This window comes from Trichosurus vulpecula, chromosome 9 (genome assembly GCF_011100635.1).
Source record: "Trichosurus vulpecula isolate mTriVul1 chromosome 9, mTriVul1.pri, whole genome shotgun sequence".
NCBI lineage: Eukaryota > Metazoa > Chordata > Mammalia > Diprotodontia > Phalangeridae > Trichosurus > Trichosurus vulpecula.
In genome coordinates this window covers 57,311,473-57,335,015 of record NC_050581.1, presented here as the reverse complement: position 1 = coordinate 57,335,015, position 23,543 = coordinate 57,311,473, and the positions used below count along the sequence as shown (strand labels likewise).

General features: G+C 43.5%; 1 protein-coding gene across 1 annotated transcript in view; it reads left to right on the top strand.

The window, feature by feature from the left end:
• C9H16orf96 (chromosome 9 C16orf96 homolog) overlaps positions 1–23,050 on the top strand; it is a 61,111-nt gene extending 38,061 nt beyond the window's left edge. The window contains exons 11-20 of the mRNA XM_036737465.1: positions 3,620–3,694; positions 5,638–5,802; positions 9,993–10,111; positions 11,945–12,007; positions 13,253–13,345; positions 15,932–16,054; positions 18,019–18,196; positions 18,556–18,655; positions 20,825–20,905; positions 22,812–23,050. Of these exons, the coding sequence (XP_036593360.1) occupies positions 3,620–3,694; positions 5,638–5,802; positions 9,993–10,111; positions 11,945–12,007; positions 13,253–13,345; positions 15,932–16,054; positions 18,019–18,196; positions 18,556–18,655; positions 20,825–20,905; positions 22,812–23,050 (1,236 nt within the window). The remainder of the gene's footprint in view (positions 1–3,619; positions 3,695–5,637; positions 5,803–9,992; positions 10,112–11,944; positions 12,008–13,252; positions 13,346–15,931; positions 16,055–18,018; positions 18,197–18,555; positions 18,656–20,824; positions 20,906–22,811) is intronic.
• The last annotated feature ends 493 nt before the right edge of the window (positions 23,051–23,543 follow it).

Below are 23,543 nucleotides of genomic sequence, written 5' to 3'. Positions count from 1 at the left end.
TATCTCCCTTTCCATTTGGCCATTTCTACTTTTTAAGGAGTTCTTTTCTTTGGTGAATTTTTGCACCACTTTTTCCGTTTGGCTAATTCTGCTTTTTAAGGTATTTTTCTCTTCATTGGATTTTTGTGCCTTTTTAAAAAAAAAAAAACAATTTGGACCATTTTGGTTTTTTTAAGGTGTTATTTTCTTCACTATTTTTTGTACTTTACTAAGCTATTGACTCTTTTTTCATGATTTTCTTGCATCACTATGAGCTTACAGCATCAAAGCCACAAGTCCTGACAGACTTTCTAAAAATAAGCTGCTTCTTTGATGGGTTCACAGCATGGACAGGTCCCTGTTAGCCAAGGGGGAAGGGGAAGGAAACAAGCACTTATTAAGTGCCTGTTATGTGTGTGTGAGGCACCTCATGAAGGCAGATAAAAGTTAAGTGACTCGCCCAGTGTCACCCAGGTAATAAGTGTCTGAGGCTAGATTTGAACTCAGGTCTTCCTGACTCCAGAGCCATGTTCTATCCACTGTACTACCTCACTACCTCTGGTGTGCTTCAGGTGTTAGCCTTTTCAACCACACACAGATATTTATAATCAGCATCAGTAGCATCTGTATTAACTTTTTAGCATCTGTGAATTTAATGAGCATGCCAGCCATGTCTTTATCTAAGTCACTGATTCAGTTGTTGTTCAGTCATTTTTTCAGTCAGATCTAAACACTTTGTGACCCCATTTCAGGTTTTCCTGGCAAAGATACTAGTGTGGTTTGCCATTTCCTTCACCAGCTCATCTTACAGATGAGGAAACTCAGGCAGACAGGGTTAAATGACTCGCCCAGGGTCACACAGCTAGTAAGTATCTGAGGGCAGATTTGGACTCAAGAAGATGAATCTTCCAGGCTTCAGGCCTGACGCTCTATCTACCGCACTACCTAGCTGCCCAAGTCACTGATAAAAACGTTAGTAGCAAGAGACCAAACAAAGATCCCTGGGGTAGTTCAGGGGAGCCTTCTTGTCATGCTGATGCTGAACCATTAACAAGTACTCTGGATCTAGTGGTCCAACCACTTAAGAGACTATTTTAATTATAGTATCATTTAAACATCTTTCCACCTTTTCAACTGAAGAATATGATACTTTATCGAATGCTTTGCTAAAAATCTAGATGAACTATACACAAAACATTCACCTTATCTAAAAGTTTAGTAATCCTGTCAAGAAAAGAAAATGAAAGTAGTCTTTCATGACCTGTTCCTGATGGTGTTCATGCTGGCTTCCTGTGATCACCACTGCCCTTCCTAGATCATTAAGTGCCAGGCACTTAATGATCTGCTCTAGAATCTTCCCGGGCATTGCAATATATCTTAACAATCTATAGCTTGTAGCCTCTGTTCTCTTCCCTTTTTTGGACATCAGTACAACGTTTGTCCTTCCTCATTCTTGTGGCATCTTTCCCACTTTCCATAATCTTTTAAATATCACTAACAGTGGTTCAACAATCACATCTGCCAGTCCTTTTAGGACTCAGGTATGTAGGTAATCTGGGACTGGTGACTTGACCTCATTACAGACAGCCAAGTGCTCCTTTAGTATCTCTTTAGTTATCTTGAGACCTGGGAAAGACCCTAGTTTAAAAAGACCAGGGCCACCCACTGCATCCCAGGCCACCACTAGTCATCCTGACCTATGTCTTCCCACTGGACTATGATGACTGTGGAGGAAACAGTGAGGCTGATGACTTTGCACAGCCCTACCTCACTTAAATCCAGTTCACTTGTAATTCAAGACATCATCTTCCTGATGTCATTTGAACTCTTTGAAAATGAAGGATGAAAACAACAGTTATCTTAGTTATCAACTCTGTAGTAATCTGCTATTTCCAGAGGAAAATTTATTCTCCTTAGCAGGGAAAACAGAAACAAGAAGGGAACAACTCTGCCTTCTGTCAGTTATCATTATCCCATCCATCTCAAGTAAAAGTCCTGTCCCCTCTTTGATTCTCCTTTCTCTCTCAATGTTACTAAAATATATAGCCCTAACTAAACTGGTCCAAATTGGCTCCAGGAGGTTTGGTCCTCTTAAGCAACAATTCCTGAGGGACTACAAATTAGCCCCGAGGTCATCCTCAGGCCCAAAGCCTCTAGAAAGTCTAGGCTTTGGGAATCCAAATAGATCCCTAGGCCAGCAGCAGAACAACTTGGGATCCTTGGGCAGAGGATGGCCCAAAGATGGTCCGTATCCTTCAGAGCCACTGCTGATGGTGGCAGCCACTCAGGGCCTCTTCCATTTTGAACTGTGTCCCCAATTTTGCAGAGCTGAATTTGCCTTACTTCTATAGCTAATCAAATGATTATTCAACTTTATTACATTGATCTTGCCTCTTCCAAATCATAAAATCATAGATTTAGAGCTGGAGGGGTCCCTGGGAGCCGTGAAGTCCTTTTTCAGTTGAAGCATGGAGAGATTAAGTCACCTGCCCATTGTCACACATCTGTTAAGTGTCTGAGATGGGATTGGAACTCACTCTTCCTGGCTCCAGGTACAGTGCTCCATCCACTGTGCCACCTAACTTCCATCCTGATATAACTCTCTATCAGGTGTTTTTGCTTAACTGTTATTCTGTGTTAAAATGAAGTTTTCAGTTTTGAAGTGTGTAGAGGAAGGGGAATATTTCAAGAAATGACTTATATAAAAACAAAAGCCAGCATCAATAAAACATGTTTAATTTTGAAATAATACAGCAACTTCTCATTTGTCCCTGTGACTGGAGTTTTTATCACAGAGTATTGGCCACCAAGTGTCATGGGTGATGTGGAACTATTTTAAACTCTCCTGGGAGGCAAAGACAACTTTGTGGGACTTCTCCAAGAGGCAGTACAGCTACAGATAACACCTCCCATTGGACAGCCAAAACTGCCTCAAGAACTTCTGACCTCTCTTGCCTCCTTGGCCAGAAATGTCCATTTCTCAAGAATGCTGTTTAGTGACCTGGGCTCAGGGAAAGAAATGTAAAAGAGAAGAGGCAGCTAGAGATTTGGGGGTCCAATCATTAGGACTCACCTAGGCAAGTACATGTGTCTGAGACTCATGTTGCTGGGGTAAGGGAAAGAAACACCACCCTTGCTAGAAGCCACGTGGAGAGCTAGTAGAGTCCCCAAAGGCATGCTTGAAAGAAGGAGGAGCTTTTCTCTTTCATAGCCTGCTGAATGGGCTACTTTCTGGCTCAGTCACCCATCATCTCTGACGCATTCCCTTCCATCCCTACCCCACTCCCCATTTACAAGGCTAACAAAAAATCAACCAGGAGCCATTTTGTCCCCTTACCCTTTAGCAAGGAGCCAGATCGCCTATTCCATGGGATCTCCCACATTACTGAATGAATGACCTCCAGGGCCCCTCCCTCCCATTACAGTAGCTAGGGCCTACTTGCCACTCTGAGATTAGAGTTTCTATGAAAGTCTTTCTCTGTCCAAAATCATAGCAGGAAGTAGCCCTTCTTCCATTCTTCCAGCTTCTAGGTGTTGCTTTTGGGATCTGAGGACCATGAGCCCACAGGATCCAAATCTTTAATAAGCATACCCTCTCAGGTTTCTCAGAGGAATAACCTGCTCTTTCTTTTGAAATTAGGGCCTCAAGATAGTGGTGAAACAACTAGAAATGAGAAAGGTGGATAAAACTCGGATGGAAGAACAAATGAAAGAGGTGAGTAGGTGATAGTACTCTCCTCACCAAACCCACCTACCCTACCTTCACACCTTAAGGACTGTACCTAGAAAGAGAGGCAACCACACTATCTGAGTCTTAAAAAGAATGATGATAAAATCCAGGGCATGGGAGATAAAGGGTGGGTTTTCTTCTTTTTTCTGCCAAATATAGAAAGGTAGGAAGAAAATGGTTTTGTTGTTTTGTTTTTGTTTTTTGCTCAAATAGATTTAAATGCTATTCATAGCTAATATAAACTAATTCTATACATTCCTTCATGGAAGGCCTGCTTTAACACAGTTACCATTCTAGAACTAATCTGCTTTTTAGCCAGTCGATGTTGAAAGTAGTTCCAGTGCTTCTTAAACTGTGGATCTCAAACTCAAGACCCACAGTTAAAGAAATGCTGAAGGAGTCTCCAGTGGAAAAATTATACGAAGCCCTGGTTTAGAGTGGCTTTGCTCTAATGAGCAAAGTAGTGTAACTGAATTCTTTTTGTCCCCCCACCTCCATTCAGGTCAGGAATCTCAATGTCCCATGCCCCCACCCCCAGATTCTGAAGACCTGGGAAACAGAAGTAAGCCTAGAGGTCTAACTTCACTGCAATCCAGTCCAGTCTTTCCCAAACCAAGTGTAGCAGACCCTCCCTTCACTTTTACTTGCGTTCTAGGTCTGCAGTGGTGAAAAAGAAGCAGGACCCTCTAAAAGTGATTACCTTACAATCTTTTCACCTGATTAGTCACTGAACCATGTAGTATTTTTTGCATTATTGTTGGTGTATTTTCATTTTTAGTGGCCTTTATTAAGTACCTGTTTTTGAGGTAAAAGGTCTACAATGCATTTCTTCTTGGCTGTTGATGTGTTTTAAATTTCACCTGAATTTTGACTACTTAATGGATTTTTAGCTAAAAATTTTTTTAAACATTAAAAACATCAAAGCAGGAAATTCTAATCAATCCTTAAGGTTCAGCTCTAAGAGGTATAGGCTGATAAAACTAGGACATAAACAAAGTCAGAGCATGATCCAGGCCAGGGTTGGGCCATAGTGGGGTGGTCAGAACTGGTTAAGCAGGATCACAGTCAACAAATACAGTCAAGGTCTGGTAGGCAGGCATGGAATTCTGGGTGAGAGAAACTACTTTCAGGGCAGTCTGATTCAGATAGGGTCTAAGTGTAGCTTTAGTGCTTGTTTTCTGCATGCTGCTAATGTCCTGAGAACTTTTTAAGTGCAAGAATGCTTATAGTCCTCAAAAGCAGGTAAGATGTTTCAAAACACAAATAATGAAGCAAAAATGCTTAAGAGGCTAAGAACCATTTTATCACATACATCCATATATGGCTTGACAAGACTTAACATCCTATAAATTTGATAAATGATGTTTATACTAGAAACATTAGGTAAATTTATTATTATACAAACTGGTTTTTGGCAAATTGATTTTAGGTGATTTGATCTTGATCAAATAGGTTTACTGGCTTTAAGTGAAATAGCCTAGGTCCATTTGCATGATCCCTGATGGCTCTCTGAATTTGCACAGGCAATCTGGTTTGGGCTTTTTTTGTTTGTTTTTTGAGTAACAGTGTGGCGGCTCCAAAAGCTGTATGTCCTAACACTCAGGTTTCCTCACTCCCGTTTGACAAAATTTGTGTCTAGAGAGTAGACTTGTTAGTGATGATGCTAGAGAGAAAAGTGTGGATATGTATGTTTGTGTTTGTGTCTGTGAGCGTATCAGCAAGTGCTGTGTTGGGCCTGAGAGGGAAGGGAAGACAGGGAGCTGAACTGGGATGGGGTGAGAAAAGCACCTGATTGTATTGTAGAGAATTTACAGGTGCCCCACAAACTGCAGCACATTGGAAAGCCTTAGTAAATGGGCCAAAGCAGACAACTTTCTTTTGCTCTCTCCCGCTACTGTCCAACCTCTCTGTCATTTCTCTCTCACCAGAAAGCAGACAAGAGCGCACTGGCCTTCAAAGCGAGCCGGGCTGACTTGGAGTTTGCCACAATTCAATTAAATGACATGATGCATAATATGCTGCAGAAGATGTCTGTCCATGAGCACGACTGGCAGAAGGTGCTGGAGAAGCTTTTCTTCGATGTGGACTCCAAGGTTAGAGACTTTTCCTTGGGGGGTGGGGGAAGCAAACAAACCCTGCAGACATCATCCGGGACCCCTAGGCTTAGCCCCAGGAGAAGCTGATAACTGGGCTTTTCCCAAGCAGCTAACCAACTGTGTGCCAGGAAAACTAGATTCTCTCCCCTCATCAGGAATTACAGGAGGCTAATAGCAACATCAGAGGCTAGAGGAAACATTGGATCAGGGCTTGAGGATGTGTTGGAGCCAGGCCAAACAGGCTGAGGAGAATGGACTGTTCAATTTTTGTGTGTGAACATTTTACACCTCAGAAATTGGCAGATCAGGACTTGATTTATTTTGCTGATTGACTAGACTTTAGAAGGTGTTAGAGAAAATGTTAATAATGCAGATTAAATTTAAAAGTGTATCCTGTGAAACACTCTCCCCCACCACGCAAGCTGGTTGTTAAATATTTACCACTGGTTAGGGTGAGAGTTGTGACAACCATTAAAGTGAGGAGAACCCAAATCATAGGCCCAGTCCTCACAATATGAACAGTGAAAAGAACACCGATCCCCCTTAATTCTAGCGTCTTCCGCTTGAAATTATCTCCAGTTTATCCTGTATATATCTTGTTTGTATGTAGGTTTGCATATTGTCTCTCCTATTAGAATGTGAGCTCCTGGAGAACAGGCACTGTTTCTTTGTATCCCCAGCACTTAGCTCAGTGCCTGGCACACAGTAGGAGCTTAATAAATGCTTATTGACTAGGAGTATTAGAACGGGATTCTAGTACTGGCTTTGCCATCCACTGGTTGTACGACCTCGGATAAGTAATGTTATCTTCTCTGCTTCATTTTCCTCATCTGTAAACTGAGGGAATTGGACTAATTGCTGGCCGCTTCTGGTTCTAAAGTTCTATGAGTTATGACCCAACCCCCTTCCCCCTGCCCCAATACCTCATAGGATTTTATAGCTGGAGAAGGCCTTAGAAATCATCCAATCTGACCTGATTATCTAACAGATGGGGAGAATGAGGCCCAGAGAAATGATGCTTGTGGTAGTTCAGCTAAGTGACATATTGTAGACTCGAGACAGAAGATGTCAGGAAATGAACAGGACTAGGCAGAAGGCACTGGAGAAGTTTTTCTCCTCCCCTTCTCAAAAATCTCCAATGACTCCCTATCATCCTAGAGACAAAACACAAACCTGCCCGCCTGGCGTCCGAAAGGCCTTCCCATTCTGGCTCCCCCTTACCTTTCCATACTTAGTTCATATTACTTAGTCCCCTTCATCCACTCTAAGTTCCAACCAAATGGGACCACCGGTCATCCTCTAAACTTGGCCTTCCCTATGGCTCCCCCTTGTCTTCCCACAGTGGCATACTGTCCACAGCATCTACAGTGTCCTCCCTATACTTGTCCATCACCCGTCAGACTCCTGGTTTTTCCTCAAGGCTCAGCTACTGGGCCATCTCTTCTTCGAAGACTTCCCTGATTCATTTTTTTCATTTTGAGAGTATTTTTTCCTTTGCAACTTGTATAGCATGTATTTCTTCCCTCTTCAAATGACTTTGTATGGACTTTTCTTCACTACCCCAATGGGAGTATAAGCTCTTTGAAGGCCAGGAATGATTCATCATTGTATACTTCGAGCCTAGCCGAGGCCCTAGCAGATAAAGGGCATTTGATAAACGTTTGTTGAATTCATATGACTTCCTCTGGGTCACACGCCAAATTAATGCCTTGCCCAGGTGCATGACATAGGACCACCAACAATCCTTTTGAGCTAAACTTCGCTCTTCATCCTCAGTCTTTCTTGGGAAGGGTATTGGAGTCAGTCCCTAATATCTTAGAGTGAATTGGTTATGGTCTCTCTTCCCTTATAGGAGGTGGGGAGAAGAGGAAGAATAAATGCAAATCAGGCTAAAATGTAATGTGAAATAAAAGCAAGAATTATAAATATGTGTGCATACAACAATAATAATAGCCAACATTTGTATCGTGTTTACCATGTGCCAAGCACTGTGTTAAGCTCTTTACAATTATTAACTCATTTGGTCCTCACCACAGCCTTGGGAGATAGGGGCTCATTATTTTACAGATAGGTAAACTGAGGCAAAAAAAGAGGTAGTGACTTGCCCAGGGCTACACCGCTAATAAAGGGCAGCCAAGTGGAGAAGCGGATAGAGGGCCAGGCCTGGAGTCAGGAAAACTCATCTTCCTGAGTGCAAATCCGGCTTCAGACACTTGCTAGCTGTGTGACCCTGGGCAAGTCACTTAACTCTGTTTGCCTCAGTTTCCTCATATGTAAAATAAGTTGGAGAAGGAAATGGCAAGCCACTCCAGTATCTCTGCCAAGAAAATCCCAGTGGAGTCACGAAGAGTCAGATAGGACTGAACAACTGAACAGCAACAACAAAACAGCTAATAAGTGTTTGAGGCTGGATTTGAACTCAGGTCTTCCCAACTCCAGGCTCAGCCTCTATTCGCTTTACTCTGTGTATGTGAGTATAGTTAATGCTCAAAAGGGCAAAATACAATTTAAGAAAGACTCATTTTTGTCCTGGTGTCCCCAGTGTTTATCAAAGTTCCTGGCACACAGTAGATGTTCAATAAATGCTTGTTCATTAATTGAATCATGAATGCAGACCCTAAGCACCAATGGGATATTTTGTCACAGTCAGGACTGGAGAAGGAATCCCTGAATAGCCCTGTAGGAGGACAGCTTGGCAGAGGAATTTGTCAGCAACCCCCAAGGCCCCTTGCTTGGCACTGGCACAGCCAGAACCTGCTCAGTCAGTCCATTGTTATTCCCCTGGTCATTCAGTAGAACGACTAATAAGAGTGTGGTGCTGGACTGGGCTGGGCTGGGCTGGGGGAGGAGGGGGAAGTATTCTTCTTAACTTTCCAAGCATTTGTTTAGCAATGTCCTTGCTTTTCCTCTTTCTGTACCTGCTTGGATGTGGTATGTCTGAGGCAAGCCCCATCTGTTATGTCTGGCAGGGACACAAGGCTCCTGTTACTTAGTTACTCAAATGAAGGGGGGTGGGGTGGAAAATTTAGTGGGAAGCTTTTTAGCTCTAACTACACCAGGCAGCAGATAAGAAATATGTCTAGGTCCAAGCATCTTAAACAGGGACAGAATGCAAATTAATGCCAATGTCCCGAGCACTGGACTAGGCCAAGGGGGAAACACTCCTTGGGTAGATGTGGAAAGCCCTCCACAATCTGACACCAATGCACCCTTGCACCTTTATCCTACTCTACTTCCTGTCCAACCCAACTAGACTATTCACTGCCCCCTTTTTCCTGACTTTTTGCCTTTGCTTGTGACATTCCCCATGCCCGGAATGCCCTCCCATGCCCCGTCACCTTTTTAAAACCTTCCCTATTTCTCAACCAAAGCCTGTAGTTTATCCTTTATGATTCCTTTACCGATGCCTCGGGCAGCATGGTGTTACGGGTAAAGTGCCAGACCTGGAGTCAGGATTGTGAGTTCACAGGCGATCTCAGGTACTTCCTAGCAGTGAAGATCCTGGGCCAGTCATCTAACTCCTGTGGGCCTTAGTTTCTTCATCTGCACGATGAAAAGGATGGCCTTGACGACCCCTAGAGTACTTCCAGCTCTAAATCTCGTGATCCCAGGCGTTCTGGTAGCACTCTTGTATCCTGTTCCTTTTTGTATCAAGGTTGAGTTTGTGTCTCCTCTCCCCTACCAGAGCGGGCACCACATCTGTGCAGATAATAATGCCTGTAGTGCCCGCCTCACCAGGTTGTCGTGGGATCTGGTGAAATCATGGAAATAATGTATAGGATACACTTTGCAAACCTATTATTAATGTTTTTTATTCTAGACTTAATGAATACCTAATAAAACAAGCATTTTCATATACACGGTAGAAATTATAAATCTTTATCATTCCATCAGCTATTAGGTGTTTAACAATGAATGTCTGTTGAGTGAATAAATGAATACAAAATGAATGAAGTATGTGATAAAAGTATTTGTGTAAAGGAGCTCCTACCTTCAAAGGTTACAGTCTAAGTCACAGGAGTGGGAACCTGTGGCCTCGAGGCCACATGTGGCCCTCTAGGTCCTCAAGTGCAGCCCTCTGACACCTCTGGTAGGAGATGTAATTTAAAAATATTTATCAATTAAATAACCCATCAAATTCAAATATCCAAAGCTAAATCTCTGCTCCTTCCTTTATCCTCTTACAGCTGGGCCACATGGACCTAGATCCTGTGAAGAGACAGATGGAGTATATCTGGAAATTTGTTAAAAAGAACCTGAGCGAAGGCCCTCGCTTTGACGCAGACAGTGCTGCTGGCTTTAAGAAGTGAGCTTCCAAAGTTCTCCAGCTCCCTTTCAACCATTAGTTCTCCCTGCCCCAAGCTCTCCCATTGCTAAGAAATGGTTGTCTTAGGTCTCTTTGGGGAAAAGGGTCCCAGATCCTCCCAACCTTGAGTTCTTCCTCAGAGTAGGTTTGAAGATTGAGTGAGGGCCAGGGACAGTGGTGGAATTCAAATAAATTAACAACCAGTTCTCTGCCCCAATGACCCTCTTATGTATACAAAAAGATGTACCAAAACTCAGAGTAAGCAGTATCCTTATGGAGCAAAAGCAGCCACGTGACCGCAGCAGCCAATGTTGGAACATAAGCGGAACCAAAACTCATTCTACCTATTCTAACTCTTTTTTTCTTCTACTTCCATGGCTTCCGAAATGGGCGATAATATAACCCTTGAAATTTCTATTTCTGTTGGTTCATTGGGTCCCAGCTTCCTATTGGTTTCACCATTCAGGGAACACCAGCGTACTCATAATATCTCGGGGGAATTTGGGGCATAACACAAAGTGGAAACAAATGACAGCTCGTCACCCCCTGGTGACACTTTGGCACTTTTTTTCTTTACGTTGTATGTTAGCTTACTGAAGTAACAAAAACAAGGGAATTAAAATGTAGTATTTCATCAAAGGTATAATGAGTTTTAAGAAATTAATAAATAAATATTACCATCAATTTTTTTTCACCTATGGACAGAATGAACATTACTATGGGCACTTAGAAAACACTGTTGCGCAGATGAACGTTAAAAAAGAGTAAGGAATGTAAATTTGTGATTTTCACATGCGGGGCTGCCCAGACACCCACCTTAGAGAGAACCCTGATTACATAAAATTAGGTATCACTTCTGCTGAACCAGTGTGAACCAGCTGAATCCCACCACTGGCCAGAGGTAAATAAAAGAAAAAGCTGAGGACTCTAGAGAGGAAAGTGTCACTGGAGGGGCAGGGAATGGTCCCTAGCAAGGTAGGAAGAATACTTGGCCATATACATAGTTCCTTTGCCCCCACATTTTACCCCTGTCTCCAGCCAGCCATTAGAGTCATTCCTTAGGATTAAGGCATCTTGTCTCTAGAAGGTCCTTGTTAAAATCCACATAAGCTCTTTCCTTGATATTCCTCAAACAAAACACTCCATCTCACTGCTCTGGGCATTTTCAGTGTCTGTCCCCTATACCTGGATCTTTCTCTTCATCTCTTCCTCTTGTCTTTCTTTAAGCTCCAGCTAAAATTCCACCTTCTACAGGAAGTCTTTCTCCATCCCTCTTATTCCTAGTGCCTTCTCTCTGTTTATTATCTCCAGTTTATCCTATATATAGTCTGTTTGTACATAAGTTACTTGTGTATTGTCTACCCCATTAAATTGTGAGCTTCTTGAGATCAGGAACTGTCTTTTGCCTTTCATTGTATCTTCAGTTGGAGAGGATAGGTAGAAATGGAACATAGTTAACCCACTTATACAAGTTAGCTTTGACTACAGTACTTTGTCAGATTAGCTCATATACTCAAGTGTAATGAGGCAAGGATTTTTGGTGGAGGGAAGGTAGGTTCAATGCCTTGCCCCACTCCCTTAACACACAGTAACCAGAGGATGATACCAAGGACATTAGGTACCTGTTGGTCTTCAGATCCAAATCAGAGCCTCCTTTTGGGTTCTTTGGGTCTGTATGTTCCCCCCCAGACCTACAATCTAGCCATCTTTTAGGGGGACCCAGCAGAACAACACCAACCTCTCCTCCCAACCATACTCTCTAGGGTCCCTTTCTTAATGTGTCTGGGAAGTTGATCACAACTGGCTGGACTTGGGGTGTGTGGTCTATTTCAGGCAACTCTTTGATCGGGTAAAATGCATCTCTTGTGACCGGCCTGTGGAAATGATGACAAGCCCGTGAGTACCGCTATCCAAGCTTTGCTACAACTCAGTATTTCTAAATGTGTTCCATAAAGCCCTGTCGTTCCATGTAATGTGAATAGGGGTTCTGTGAGAAAGTGCTTTTACTAGCAATATTTTCCAATCCAAAATATCAAATAACTAAATATACATAAAATGTTACCTTTTTTGCCCTATGAAAATAAGCTTCAACTTCCTCTTTTTTGCACCAATATTGACTAGACCCTCTCCTCCCTAATCCCAGGTTATTTCCTACCCTTCAGACCTCCAGAAACACTATTTATTTGTTTTGTCGATAGATCTCAAGTTCAAATACATTCTTTGGCCCAATTAGTTTGGGAATCACAACTCCTTTGTGAAAGTCCCTTCCCACCAGGGGGCACCATTTCACATAGTTTTCTCTCTGCTCTGACTCCTAGACACCTTTTATTGCAAGGCATAACGCCTTGCTTTTGTAAAGCACTTTTTATTTCCAAAGAACCTGATTGCCTGAGTTAGGTCCAACAGAGATGATCATCTGAGGGACCGAGGTAACCTAGTCCCAGAGAAGTTAAGTGCTTTGCCTCAAGGTCACCTGGCTAATGAGTGACAGAGGTGAAACCAGACCTAGGTCTTTCAACTTCTGGTTCCCTGCTCCTTCCAGTGTACCATTCAAGGTCATGCCCACCAAGTGATTTTTAGGTGTTAGAGTTAGCATAACCCTGTCCTCAGCATTTTTGTTATCATTCCGTCATTTTTCGATCTTTGTGACCCCATTTGGGATTTTCTTGGCAGAGATACAGGAATGGTTTGCCATTTCCTCCTCCAGCTCATTTTACAGATGTGGACACTAAGGCAAACATGATTGAGTAACTTGCCCAGGGTCACACAGCTAGTAAGTGTCTGAGGCCAGATTTAAACTCATAAAATGGACTCTTCCTTGTTCCAAGCACAATTCTCTATCCACAGCACCACCTAGCTGTCCCAACTCATAGCGCAGAGCAAGCTTGTTCTGGGAAAGCTCTCAATAGGACCTTTGGTTACTTTTCAAATGGGCCTGTCAAGTTGGAGAGAAGTGCACAAATCTAATCAGATCTGATTATGAGTTTATTACTTCCTCCCTTCTACTCTATGAATTAATCTTCATTGAGAAGATGGGCTCTCAACTGTACTCTCCCCCTCTCCATCTCTCTCCCATAATAATATAGGTAATGGTATTTTGTTGGGAATTCCCATTTATTTTTCTGTACTCCTCTTTAACAGGCACATGATTAGTATCCATAAAACAAATACGTGCCCCCGTGCCCGGCCACTCAGTGCAAACAGCTATGAATATCTACAGCGACTGAAATTAAGGTGAGTGGTAATGGAGTCTGGAGAACCATACACCAAATTTCCCCAGACCTCTAGGACATGGAAAGGACTTGTTGGGTCCTCAGGCCTTACTCTTCCCTTCTAATGAATCACCCTTGGAAGAATGCTGGATACCTAGTTCCACTCTACAGAATTTATGTGGAACACCAGTCAGCCACTGGGACTTAGGGTTGACCTATCCCCAGAAGGTATGTGCCCCACAAATTATGCCGAAGCCTATGCTTTTCTAGTGGGGGAACATTAAGGGAGCGGGGAGAGGGGAAAAGTATGAGTGAATGAGTGAGCATGGAGGCTGAACGCTGGCTTCTGCCTCCAACTCCATCTCCACCCAGCAATATTGTCAGAGGCCCAAATCACTAAGGACCCGAAGTCCCATCCAGTGGCCTGGCATCATTGGAATTTTTCACCAGTTGGGTGGAGACAGTCTGACCCTGCTGGAACATAGTTTGATAACAATAACACTGTGCTTTTTGTCTCAGAAGGAAACATACTTTGACTTGTTTGAACATGCCAAACCCCACGCAATCTAGTTTCTACCTCTACCACTCTAATGAAGCTGCCCTCTGGAAGGTCAACATTAGCCACCCAATCACCAAATTTCTGTTTACAGTCTTCTTCCTCCTTGACCTCTGTGTAGCATTTAATGCTGTCAGTCACCTCCCTCCTCCAGGATATTCTCTCCTCCTTAGCTTCATTCAGAAACACCTCCCTTTCCTTTTCTTCCTCCTACTTCTTTTTTAATTGTTATTATAAACTTAATATGCATGAAGACATGCAACCATGAATCTCTATTGTGTACAGCATGGCTTTTTAGAATATTAAATTTAACACAGTAATACCAATGCTATCCTGCTTGTCTCACCTTCTGCTCTTTTTTTGTGTATTTTTTAAAAATTTGATTGACACCCTTCCTTTTTGGTATCACAAACACTATTCCCCCTCAAAACTTTCTTTTTATTCTTCTCCCACAAATAGAAGCCCTCCCTGGTAACAAAAAACATATAGCCAAGCAAAACAAATTTACACATTGACTGGGTCTGAAAATGTACATCTTGTTCTGTATCACCTCTTTGCCGAGCTCCTCCAACCCTTCTAAACACACTTCTGTCTCCTTAGGATCATAAGTTTAGAGCTAGGAGGGACATTAGAGATCATCTTCAACTCCTTCATTTTACAGATGAGGAAACTGAGGCCCAAAAAAGTCCATTGACTTACCTAAGGTTGCACAGGTTATAAATGGCAAAGTTGGAATTTGCACGCAGGGCCTCTTGTTCTAGTTCCAATGCCTTTTTCACTCTCTCATGCTGTTGTTTGCTGGCTCCTTGTCCTTTTCCCTGCCCTTTCAAGGTGAGTGTTTCCCAAGATTCTGCCCTTGACTTTCTTCACTCTCAACACTTTCTTCCTTGGGAATCTCATTTACACAGAATGCCTCAAATCTATTTTCAGCCCTTTTCTGAGCTGCACACTGGCACCACCAACTCTCTCCAGCACAATTCAATTTGGATTTCTCATTTTTCCAAAACCGAGTTTATGATTATTTTTGCACCTAGACTTTCTCCCCCTTTACGACTTCACTATTCATGCCAGTTACACCACCATTCATCAGTCTCATGTTCTGAGCCCTGGAATTCTCTTTGACGCTTCCTTGTCCCTCTCCTCTCATCTCAAGTCCTTTACAAATCCCATTGATGCCACCTCTCCCACATCACTTATAAATGTCCCCTTCTCTTTATTTCTACACCATCCCGGCTCATACTCTCCTGGAACTTGGAAGCCCCCTAGTCCGAATCCCTCATTTGATGGATGAAGCAATGTAGCCTGGAGACACTAAGTTACTCGCCCAAGGTCATACAGATAGTGAATGGCAGAGCCATGACTCAGTCTCAGGATCTCTGACTCCATACGCCGCTATTCCTTCCACCCTGATACACCCTTTTTCATTTCCCTTCTCTGCTCAAAAAACTTCATTGGCTTCCTACTGCCTACAAAGCAAAGTCTCCTTCACCTGATATTCTGGGCTCTCCACAATCTTGCAGTCTCCTACCTTTCTAGTCTTCTTTCATCTTATTGCTTCTTACACACACTGTCCTGAGTAAACCAAGACCTCCTGTCTGTCATAAATATATCCTGCATGAGGGGCAGCTGAGTGGTGCAGTGGATAGAGCACTGGCCCTAGAGTCTGAAGGACCTGAGTTCAAACAGCCCCAGACACTTACTAGCTGTATGACCCTGGAAAAAACAAACAAAAAAAAACCCAGCATATGTAATTTCACTGTATAATTGTCACAGATTTTATGCCAGATTTTTTGCAAAAAAGTGGGGTGTGACCATTATGTGAAGCTTTTTTGTTTTTAAAAATTTGTGCTGGCATTGCTTAAAAATAATTTATTAATAAACTGTTTTTGGTGAGATAAGGATGCATGGGATATTCGCAAATATATGCTAAAATTGAATATTGACAGTGTACATGGGTTGAGAATTCTAGGCTCCTGGCTCACAATACACAAGAGATAAATACACATCCATATGCCACTGGAGAATACATTGCTGCTCTGTTTATCTTTTAAGCGACATGACGAACAGAATTATACCATGCAACAATTATGTGGCGAAAGGTTATAAACCAATTTTTGGACTGAGAAAACGGGGTGCAACAATTATGCGGTGGCGACGATTATGCAGTGGAATACGGTATATACGGTGCATGTGTGTATTTGTGTATACACTTATGTTTTGCACTTTCCCTCCTCCCTGCTTTTGTTCAGTCTGTTCCAGATACCTAGAATGTCTGCTTGTTGAATTCCAACCCAGCCTTGAGAGCATAACACAAATGCTCCCTTCTTTGGGAAGCCTTCCCTTACTTCCTCATTTCTTGTATAATGCTTCCCCCACCTTTTTAAAGTAAATTTTGTTTCTTTCAATCACTGAAAATCTATCTACCTTCTATCTCTGGGAAGCCTTCCCTGACCTCCTCATTTCTTGTATAGTGCTTTCTCCTCCAACTCTTTTTTTTAAATTAAGTGTTATTTTTTTCAGTCAATGGTAAGATCTACCTTCTCTGCCTTCTGCCTCCCCCCCACCACTGAGAAAGAAAGAAAAAAAATCCTTTGTTACAAAAGTATTTAGTAAAGCAAAACAAACTCCCAAATTGTTGCTCTCCTTTATATGTGTGTGTATGTATACATATATACACATATGTTTATATATACATATAGATAGTATATGTTTTAATCTCCACCCTGGTTCCATCCCCTCTCTATCAGGAAGTGGGTAGCATATTTCATTCTGGGTGCTCTGAAATCACGACTGGCCATTGCATGATCAAAGATCCTAAGTCTTTCACACCTATTTGTATTTATGGTTTTGTTGTTACTATATAAATTGTTCTCCTGGTTCTGTTCATCTTGCTCTGTATCAGTTCATACGAGTCTTCCCAATGAAACCCTCCCCTTCATCATATCTTACAGCACAGAATTATTCCATCACATTCATATACTATAACTTGGTCAGCAACATATAGCGCTTTATTTCAATCGAATACACGTGGCGTATATTATCGTGTATTCTAGATAGCCCTATATGTTTCTAGTAGACTTTAAACTCCATGAGGGCAGGGACCATGTCTTGACTAAATTATGTCTCTCCGCAAGTGTCTACCATAGCACTCTGCACACAATAGGAACTTAATTCATCCTTTTAAAATCGAATTGAACAGCAGAGAACTTGCGGTTTGAACTGAGTCATCTACACCCTCTGGTCTGGTCCCCATTGTGACCAAGCCTCTTCGTATGTTAGACAGCTTTGTGACATGGTGAATCAGGGATGAGGGTACAGCACAGAACCACCACACAACACTGATCCTCCTGAAGACTGAAACTCCAACCTCAGCAGCGCTTTTCCTTACCCAGCGGAGCTCATTGATCCATTCCTGGTTCCCAGCTAGAGAATATACTAAAACCACCTGAACCCCTGTTACCCCTTACCACTCTCTGGTGGGCCCCCAACTTCCCTCCTCCCCCCAGTCTCTATATGATAATATGACAGTGATGATGATATAATCACTCACATTTATATAGCTCTTTGCAGTTGGCAAAAGACTTTCCTCACAACTATTCTGGCAGGTAGGTGGTGCAGGTATTGTCTCTATTTTACAAACGAGAAAATTGAGTTTAAGTAGCTTGTCCCTGGTCACAAAGCTAGTAAGTGTCAGAACCGGAACTCAGACCCATGTCTTCTGATTTCAAGCGCAGTGCTTTTTCTCATGTGCCATGGGAGATGAAAAAAAGCACAGAGAGTCCAAACCAGGAGTATGAGAGGCACCCTGACAACACCCCCCTCCCCGCCTCCATCACCATCACCACCAAAGGGCATCCTTCCCCACAGTAACCCTGATGAAGATGCTGCCGAGGACTGAGGGAGCTGCAGCCTGAAGAAGAGCAAACCTGTCCAGTTTTAGTCAGATTACTGCTCCCCCAGAAGCTTTCATAGGCCTAGTCTAAGAATTTCCTTACACATCCTGAACCACCAGCCATGACTCTACCAGCCCTTCTCATGCCAGGCTACCTGATGCGTCAGGACCCAATGTGGCCTCCTGGGGCTCAGTCTGAGCTGGGAAGGAGGTTGGTCCCCTCCTCACATCAACCGTCTTTTCCCAGAGAGCAGCAACGAATGCAGCAGCAGCAACCAACGCAGGAAATGACTGACCTCCCTGAACAAGGCACAGATGGCCAGTCATATTGGGATAACAACTCGAGCCTGAGGCGGGTCATGAAGATACCAAACCTCACCACTCTTTACCCATATGGGGATCCATCCGTATTTCCTCCTGAGAATGTGAGTGCAACCTGCTTCTGGTTCAACAAGTTCCAGATGAGGATTTCTGTTTGGGATCCTGGAGTCAGGGTGGGGTGGGGTGGGTGGCTTGAACTCTCTCCTCCTGTGCTTAGACCCATCCCAGGCCTTAGATGAGGAAAAGGCTCCTCTCTAGCGCCTATGAAAGAACTGGGACTTTGGGTCATAGGGGAGGACAAAATAAATTGAAATTGGGCGTAATATATCTCTGGGGAAGGGAAAGCTGAGCGGCCTTTGAAGGCAAAAGGAATATAGCAAAGGACTCATCCCCTTCCCCTCTTCTCGTAAAGGGATGGAGTCATAACCCAGGGGCTGGGGTTGGGCTGTCTCTGTCTCCCCAGAGTGAAGTGAACATTCTGGGAGTGAATGGGGTCATGTACAAAGGCAGGATGGACTCTCATGGTGCTCCACGTGCTGTTATGACTGAGAAGGACCTGGCAGGTATGACTTGTGACAGGTTTGAATGGGGCCTGAGGGTTCAGATGTACCAACCCCCTGAGAACCTCACCTTCCTTTTCCCTCATGTGCTTCTGAGGCTCCCAGCCCCAAACGACCTGCTTAGCTCTGGTATCTGGAATAAGGAAGTAGCCTGGCATAGGTCCTTCCATCTAGAGCCCCCTGATCAGCGGCATTATCAAAGAAGCAACATTAGTGTGATTTTAATGACCAAGCTTGGCCCCACAGAGCAGAGGTAGAGGACTATGGGCATAAAATATTGCGTAGACTATCAGACTCGATTGATGTGTGGGTTTGTTGGGCTGAATTGATTTTCTTTTTTTTTTTATTCTTTGTTAGAAGGGATGACTTGCTGCAGTGGAGGGGAGAAGGCACATATTAAGAGATGAAGATGACATAAATACAGAAGACACCAATAAAAATATTTAAAATAGACAGCATGCCATAGTAGAGAGAGCCCTAGGCTCAAACTCGGGAGAGATCTGGGTTCAAAGCCCCATATCTGCCATTTACTATCTGTATGACACTAGACAAATCTCTTAATGTCTCAACTTTTGTTTTCTCACTTATAACATGGAGTGACTACAATGGTCAAGTAAAATGTAAAGTGCTCTGAAGACCTTAAAGTATCATTTGTAGGGTGAAGCAGCCACCTTGAATACAGTGCCAAGGTGCCAACACCTTTCAGAATTAGAGATCCTTTCCAGCTTGCCAGGACCCAAGCCTTGGGAAGAGCACATCAAGGTTGACTGATAGGCAGCATGGTACAGTAGACAGAGGGCCGGGTTTGGATCTGGAAGCCCCAGGTTTGGATTGCAGCCTCTGCTACTTAGGATTATAGGATTGAGAGAACCTTTAAGGCCATTAACTTCTCTGGGTCACTCCCAGAAATTTGATTTGTAAAATGAGTGGGATGTCTTCTGAGATCATTTCCAATGTTAAATCTATGACCCTATGAGTGTAGCAATGGGGAAACTCTCTTCTTCCATATACACAACCTTTCTAGGCTATACACACACACATATACATGTATACATACTCAGACATATACACGCATACATATGTATGTATGTATGTATATATGTATAGGGTGTCCCAGAACTCTTAATGCAGTTTTAAACTATTAAAGTTTTCATAAGCTTTTAAACTATCAAAGCATAAAACTGCACTAAAGATTTTTGGGACACCCCGAACGTATTGTTAGAGGGGCTTCCTTGGCCAGATTTTCAAGTTACGTCACTGTGGTGGTGGTGGCAGCTAAGTTTTGTCCCATTCAGTGGCCCATGCTAGATCCATCTCAGTTGAGGAGTAGGCGATCACAAACACCCCCAACTCAAGCCAGAACCCAAATTCATTGGTTGATTCCTTCAGTCATTGAAGCCCCCAGTTGGTCCTCAGCCTGGTACTAGGTAATGTGGAGGTGACAAGAAGGTATAAGCTATGACCTCTGCCCTCCAGAACCTTACAGTTTAGTTGGAAAGAAAAGACAAATAGACTCAAAATGGTGAAGTGGCAGAGCAAAGAAGCAATATATGATGAGGCGTCATGGCAGTGTAAAGTGCACTGGATTTGGAGGCTATAGATTTAAGTCTTACCTTTGATACTACCTCTGTGACCTTGAGCACATTATTTAACCCCTCTGGATATCAGTTTCCCCCTGTGGAAAAAGAGGGCAATTAGATAACATCTACAACCCCTCTGGCTCTAAATCTGGTCATCAAATCAGTGATAGATAGAATGAGTGCCAAAGAACTCTGGAAAGCTGAGGAGGCCTTTAAGCAAGAGGATGATTGGATCTGGATAAACTGAGAGCAGTGGGGAGGATACTGCAGGATGGGTAGAATGGAGTGAGCAAAGATGGGGAATGGGGAATAAACATGACTTGTGAAGGAGACCCCGTTTGACTCAAAACAAGATCACATGTGGAGAGGAATAGGAGGTGTGGTTGTACCCTACTATCTCAGAGCTCTGACAGGTGAGCAAGTGGGCAAAAGTCTAGGACAACACAGCCATGGCTTTGTCAAATGTTGGCATAGGCCACAGCCTCGAGGTTGGGAGAAGGGATCTGGGGGTGCTCCTCAGACAGGAAGAAACTGAGAGAAACCTCAACAAACTTTCATTTGCTCACCTCTTCCTTTACTTCTCTCTCCTTAGGATTAAAGACCCCAAAGCCCCCATCATCCCGCAGTGGATATGAGCGTGTACGTTCCAGTATCTCTAGTAGCATCTACCCTAGTGAGTCTTCACTTAATCCCTCTCTCCTGGGGCCCCAATCCCTGGATTGAATCTCTGTACTTATCTGTTCTTCCTAGTTCTAAATCAATTCCTCACTACTCCTCTTGTCCAGAAGCCTTTCTTTGAGTTTCTAGCCTTTCCTATTCTCTTCCTACTAAAGAAGGCTTTGCCCAACCTCCTCTCCAAAGGGGAGGAACTTTCTTCTATCACCCATTGGAAGGGGTAAAGAATGTCTCCCTAAATCTGATCTCCTTCTGGGGCCATAACTCTAAGACAGTCTTGGGGTGCTGAAGAATGTGGTAAGTAGGCCTCAGATTCCCTGCCTCACTCTCCCCTAAAAAAGGACCATTTCCGTTCTTATTCTGGACATTCTAAACAATCTCACCTGTCCCATTAGAACCCAAAGGTGCTATGATTCTCCCCTTCATCTGCATGTAAACTTAACAGAGAAGGGTTTGGAAGAGGAGCACAAGCAGCCTAGGGTTAGGGGCTGAAGTACTTGAAAGGTATATTATCCACAGTGGAAAGTGATACTGAATTTATTTTCTTATGTGTAAAGAGAGTTGGCAGGGCATGAAGGTAGCAAAGTAGATAGAGTACCCACCCTGGAATCACGAAAACTCATCTTCCCGAGTTCAAATCTGGCCTCAGATACTTACTGGTTTTGTGACCCTGGGCAAGTCACTTAACCCTGTTTGCCTTAGTTTTCTCATCTGCCAAATGAGCTGGAGAAGGAAATGGCAAGCCACTCCAGGATTTCTGCCAAGAAAACCCCAGATAGGGTCATGAAGACTCAGACATGCCTGAAAAACCAAACACCACCACCAGGCCACAGTGTATGAGTATAGTAGAGAGTTGACCTAAGAGTCGAGAAGACTGGGCTTCGTGTCCCACCTGGGATGCACACACTGACCGCCTAATCCCAAGCAAACCATAACCTTTCAATGATCTAGGCCAGTGGTGTCAAGCTTCTGTTCTAGGCAACTCCCTACAACTGTATGTTGCCAAAGAAGATTCTGACCTGAACAGGAAGTCCTCTCCCTATTTGCCTATCCTCTATACAGCTAGGTGGTGTAGTATATAGAGCTCTCAGATGCTTTGTAGCTGCGTGACCCTCAGTAGATCACTTAACCACTTCTCAGTCTATTTTCTCATCTGTAATATGAGGATAAATAATAGTATCTACCTTAAAGCATCACTGTGAGTCACATGATATCCTGTATGTCAACTTTAAAGTGCTATATATAAGCACTATTTATTATCATTATCGCCAATTTTCCTGTGGTTCGTTTAACAGCAAAAAGTCCAGAAGCCCTCAACCTCCTGTCCTTGGTACCATCCTCCTGTAATGTCAGGTTGGATGAGATCCTCCTTGAAGACTGGGCAGGGGGCAGCGAGATGCTAGGGGCAGTGGACAGAGCACTGGCCCTCAGGAGGATCTGAGTTCAAATGTAGCTTCAGACACTTACTGACTGTGTGACCCTGGGCAAAGTCACTTAACCCTGATTGCCTCAAAAACAAACAAAACTTGGACTGAACTAATTTTAACCACAGTAAAAGCTACAAGGTGACCCTTACTTTTCCATTCCTGACTGCTTAAGCCTAAACATTGCTTCCCAGAGACCCAAGGGAAGGCACATGGGGTAGAAGAAAGATCTTCAGCCCAAAGCTCAGGAGATCTAGCAAATCATTTAAGCTTTCAGTGATCTGGGCCAAGTGGCATCAAACCCTCTGCACAACTCCAACTAATCAGGTTCCCTTGGACAAGCCAACCATTATTTCTGGCCCTCAGGGTCTTCCTTGATTAAAAGGAGATAATGATATGTTCTGCTGGCCTTACAGGGATATTGTGCTTTGGAGAAAAGCAAGATTCCAGGGGCTGGGGAAATCTTCTATTCTGTTACAGCCTTACGCCCCAGAACCAGCATGACAGCCCACGTCCTGCAACAGTTTGCTTTGCAGCCCATGCTGACTTCAGGAACTCTCCAGCACTCCATATCCTCAATGGCAAATACGTCCAGCACCAGTAACAGGCCTGTTTCCAGACCAACTGCCAGTGGTAGCCCATTCATCGCCAAGCCCGGCTCTGCTTTGCCGAGTAACAGCTTCCATGCCACTTCACCAAAAGAGGGAAACAAAATGTGAGCCCCTTCTACTCCCTCTTCCATTGATATAGCCCTCCCTCTCCCATCCGGGAGTCCTCAACTCGCAGCCCATCCCCTAAGAGAGCTCAAGCTGATAATGGATTCCATGGCCAAACAAAGCTGGGTGGACTTGAAATCAGAGAGCCTGGGTTCAAATCTCAGCCCTGCCACATACTGCCCTGTGACCTTAGGCAAGTCACTCGGTCTCTTTGGGCCTTATTTTCCTCATCTGTAAAATAAGGAAGTTGGATTAAATGGCTATTAAGATCCCTCCCACTTCTAAAACAATGATCCCTCTGGGGACATCTCTCCCCCTTCCATCTTTCAGTGTTCTAGCTTGCTAATATGCTGTTAAAAAAAAAAAAACAGTTCCTTTAAAATAAATCAAATTGTTTAAGGCTTGTGAGGAATGGGTCTCCCTGAAATTCTCAGACTGCTGTTGAGGAAAATCAACCCCGCACCTCCCCCATTGGTCACCTTTCCGTAGGTAGAGC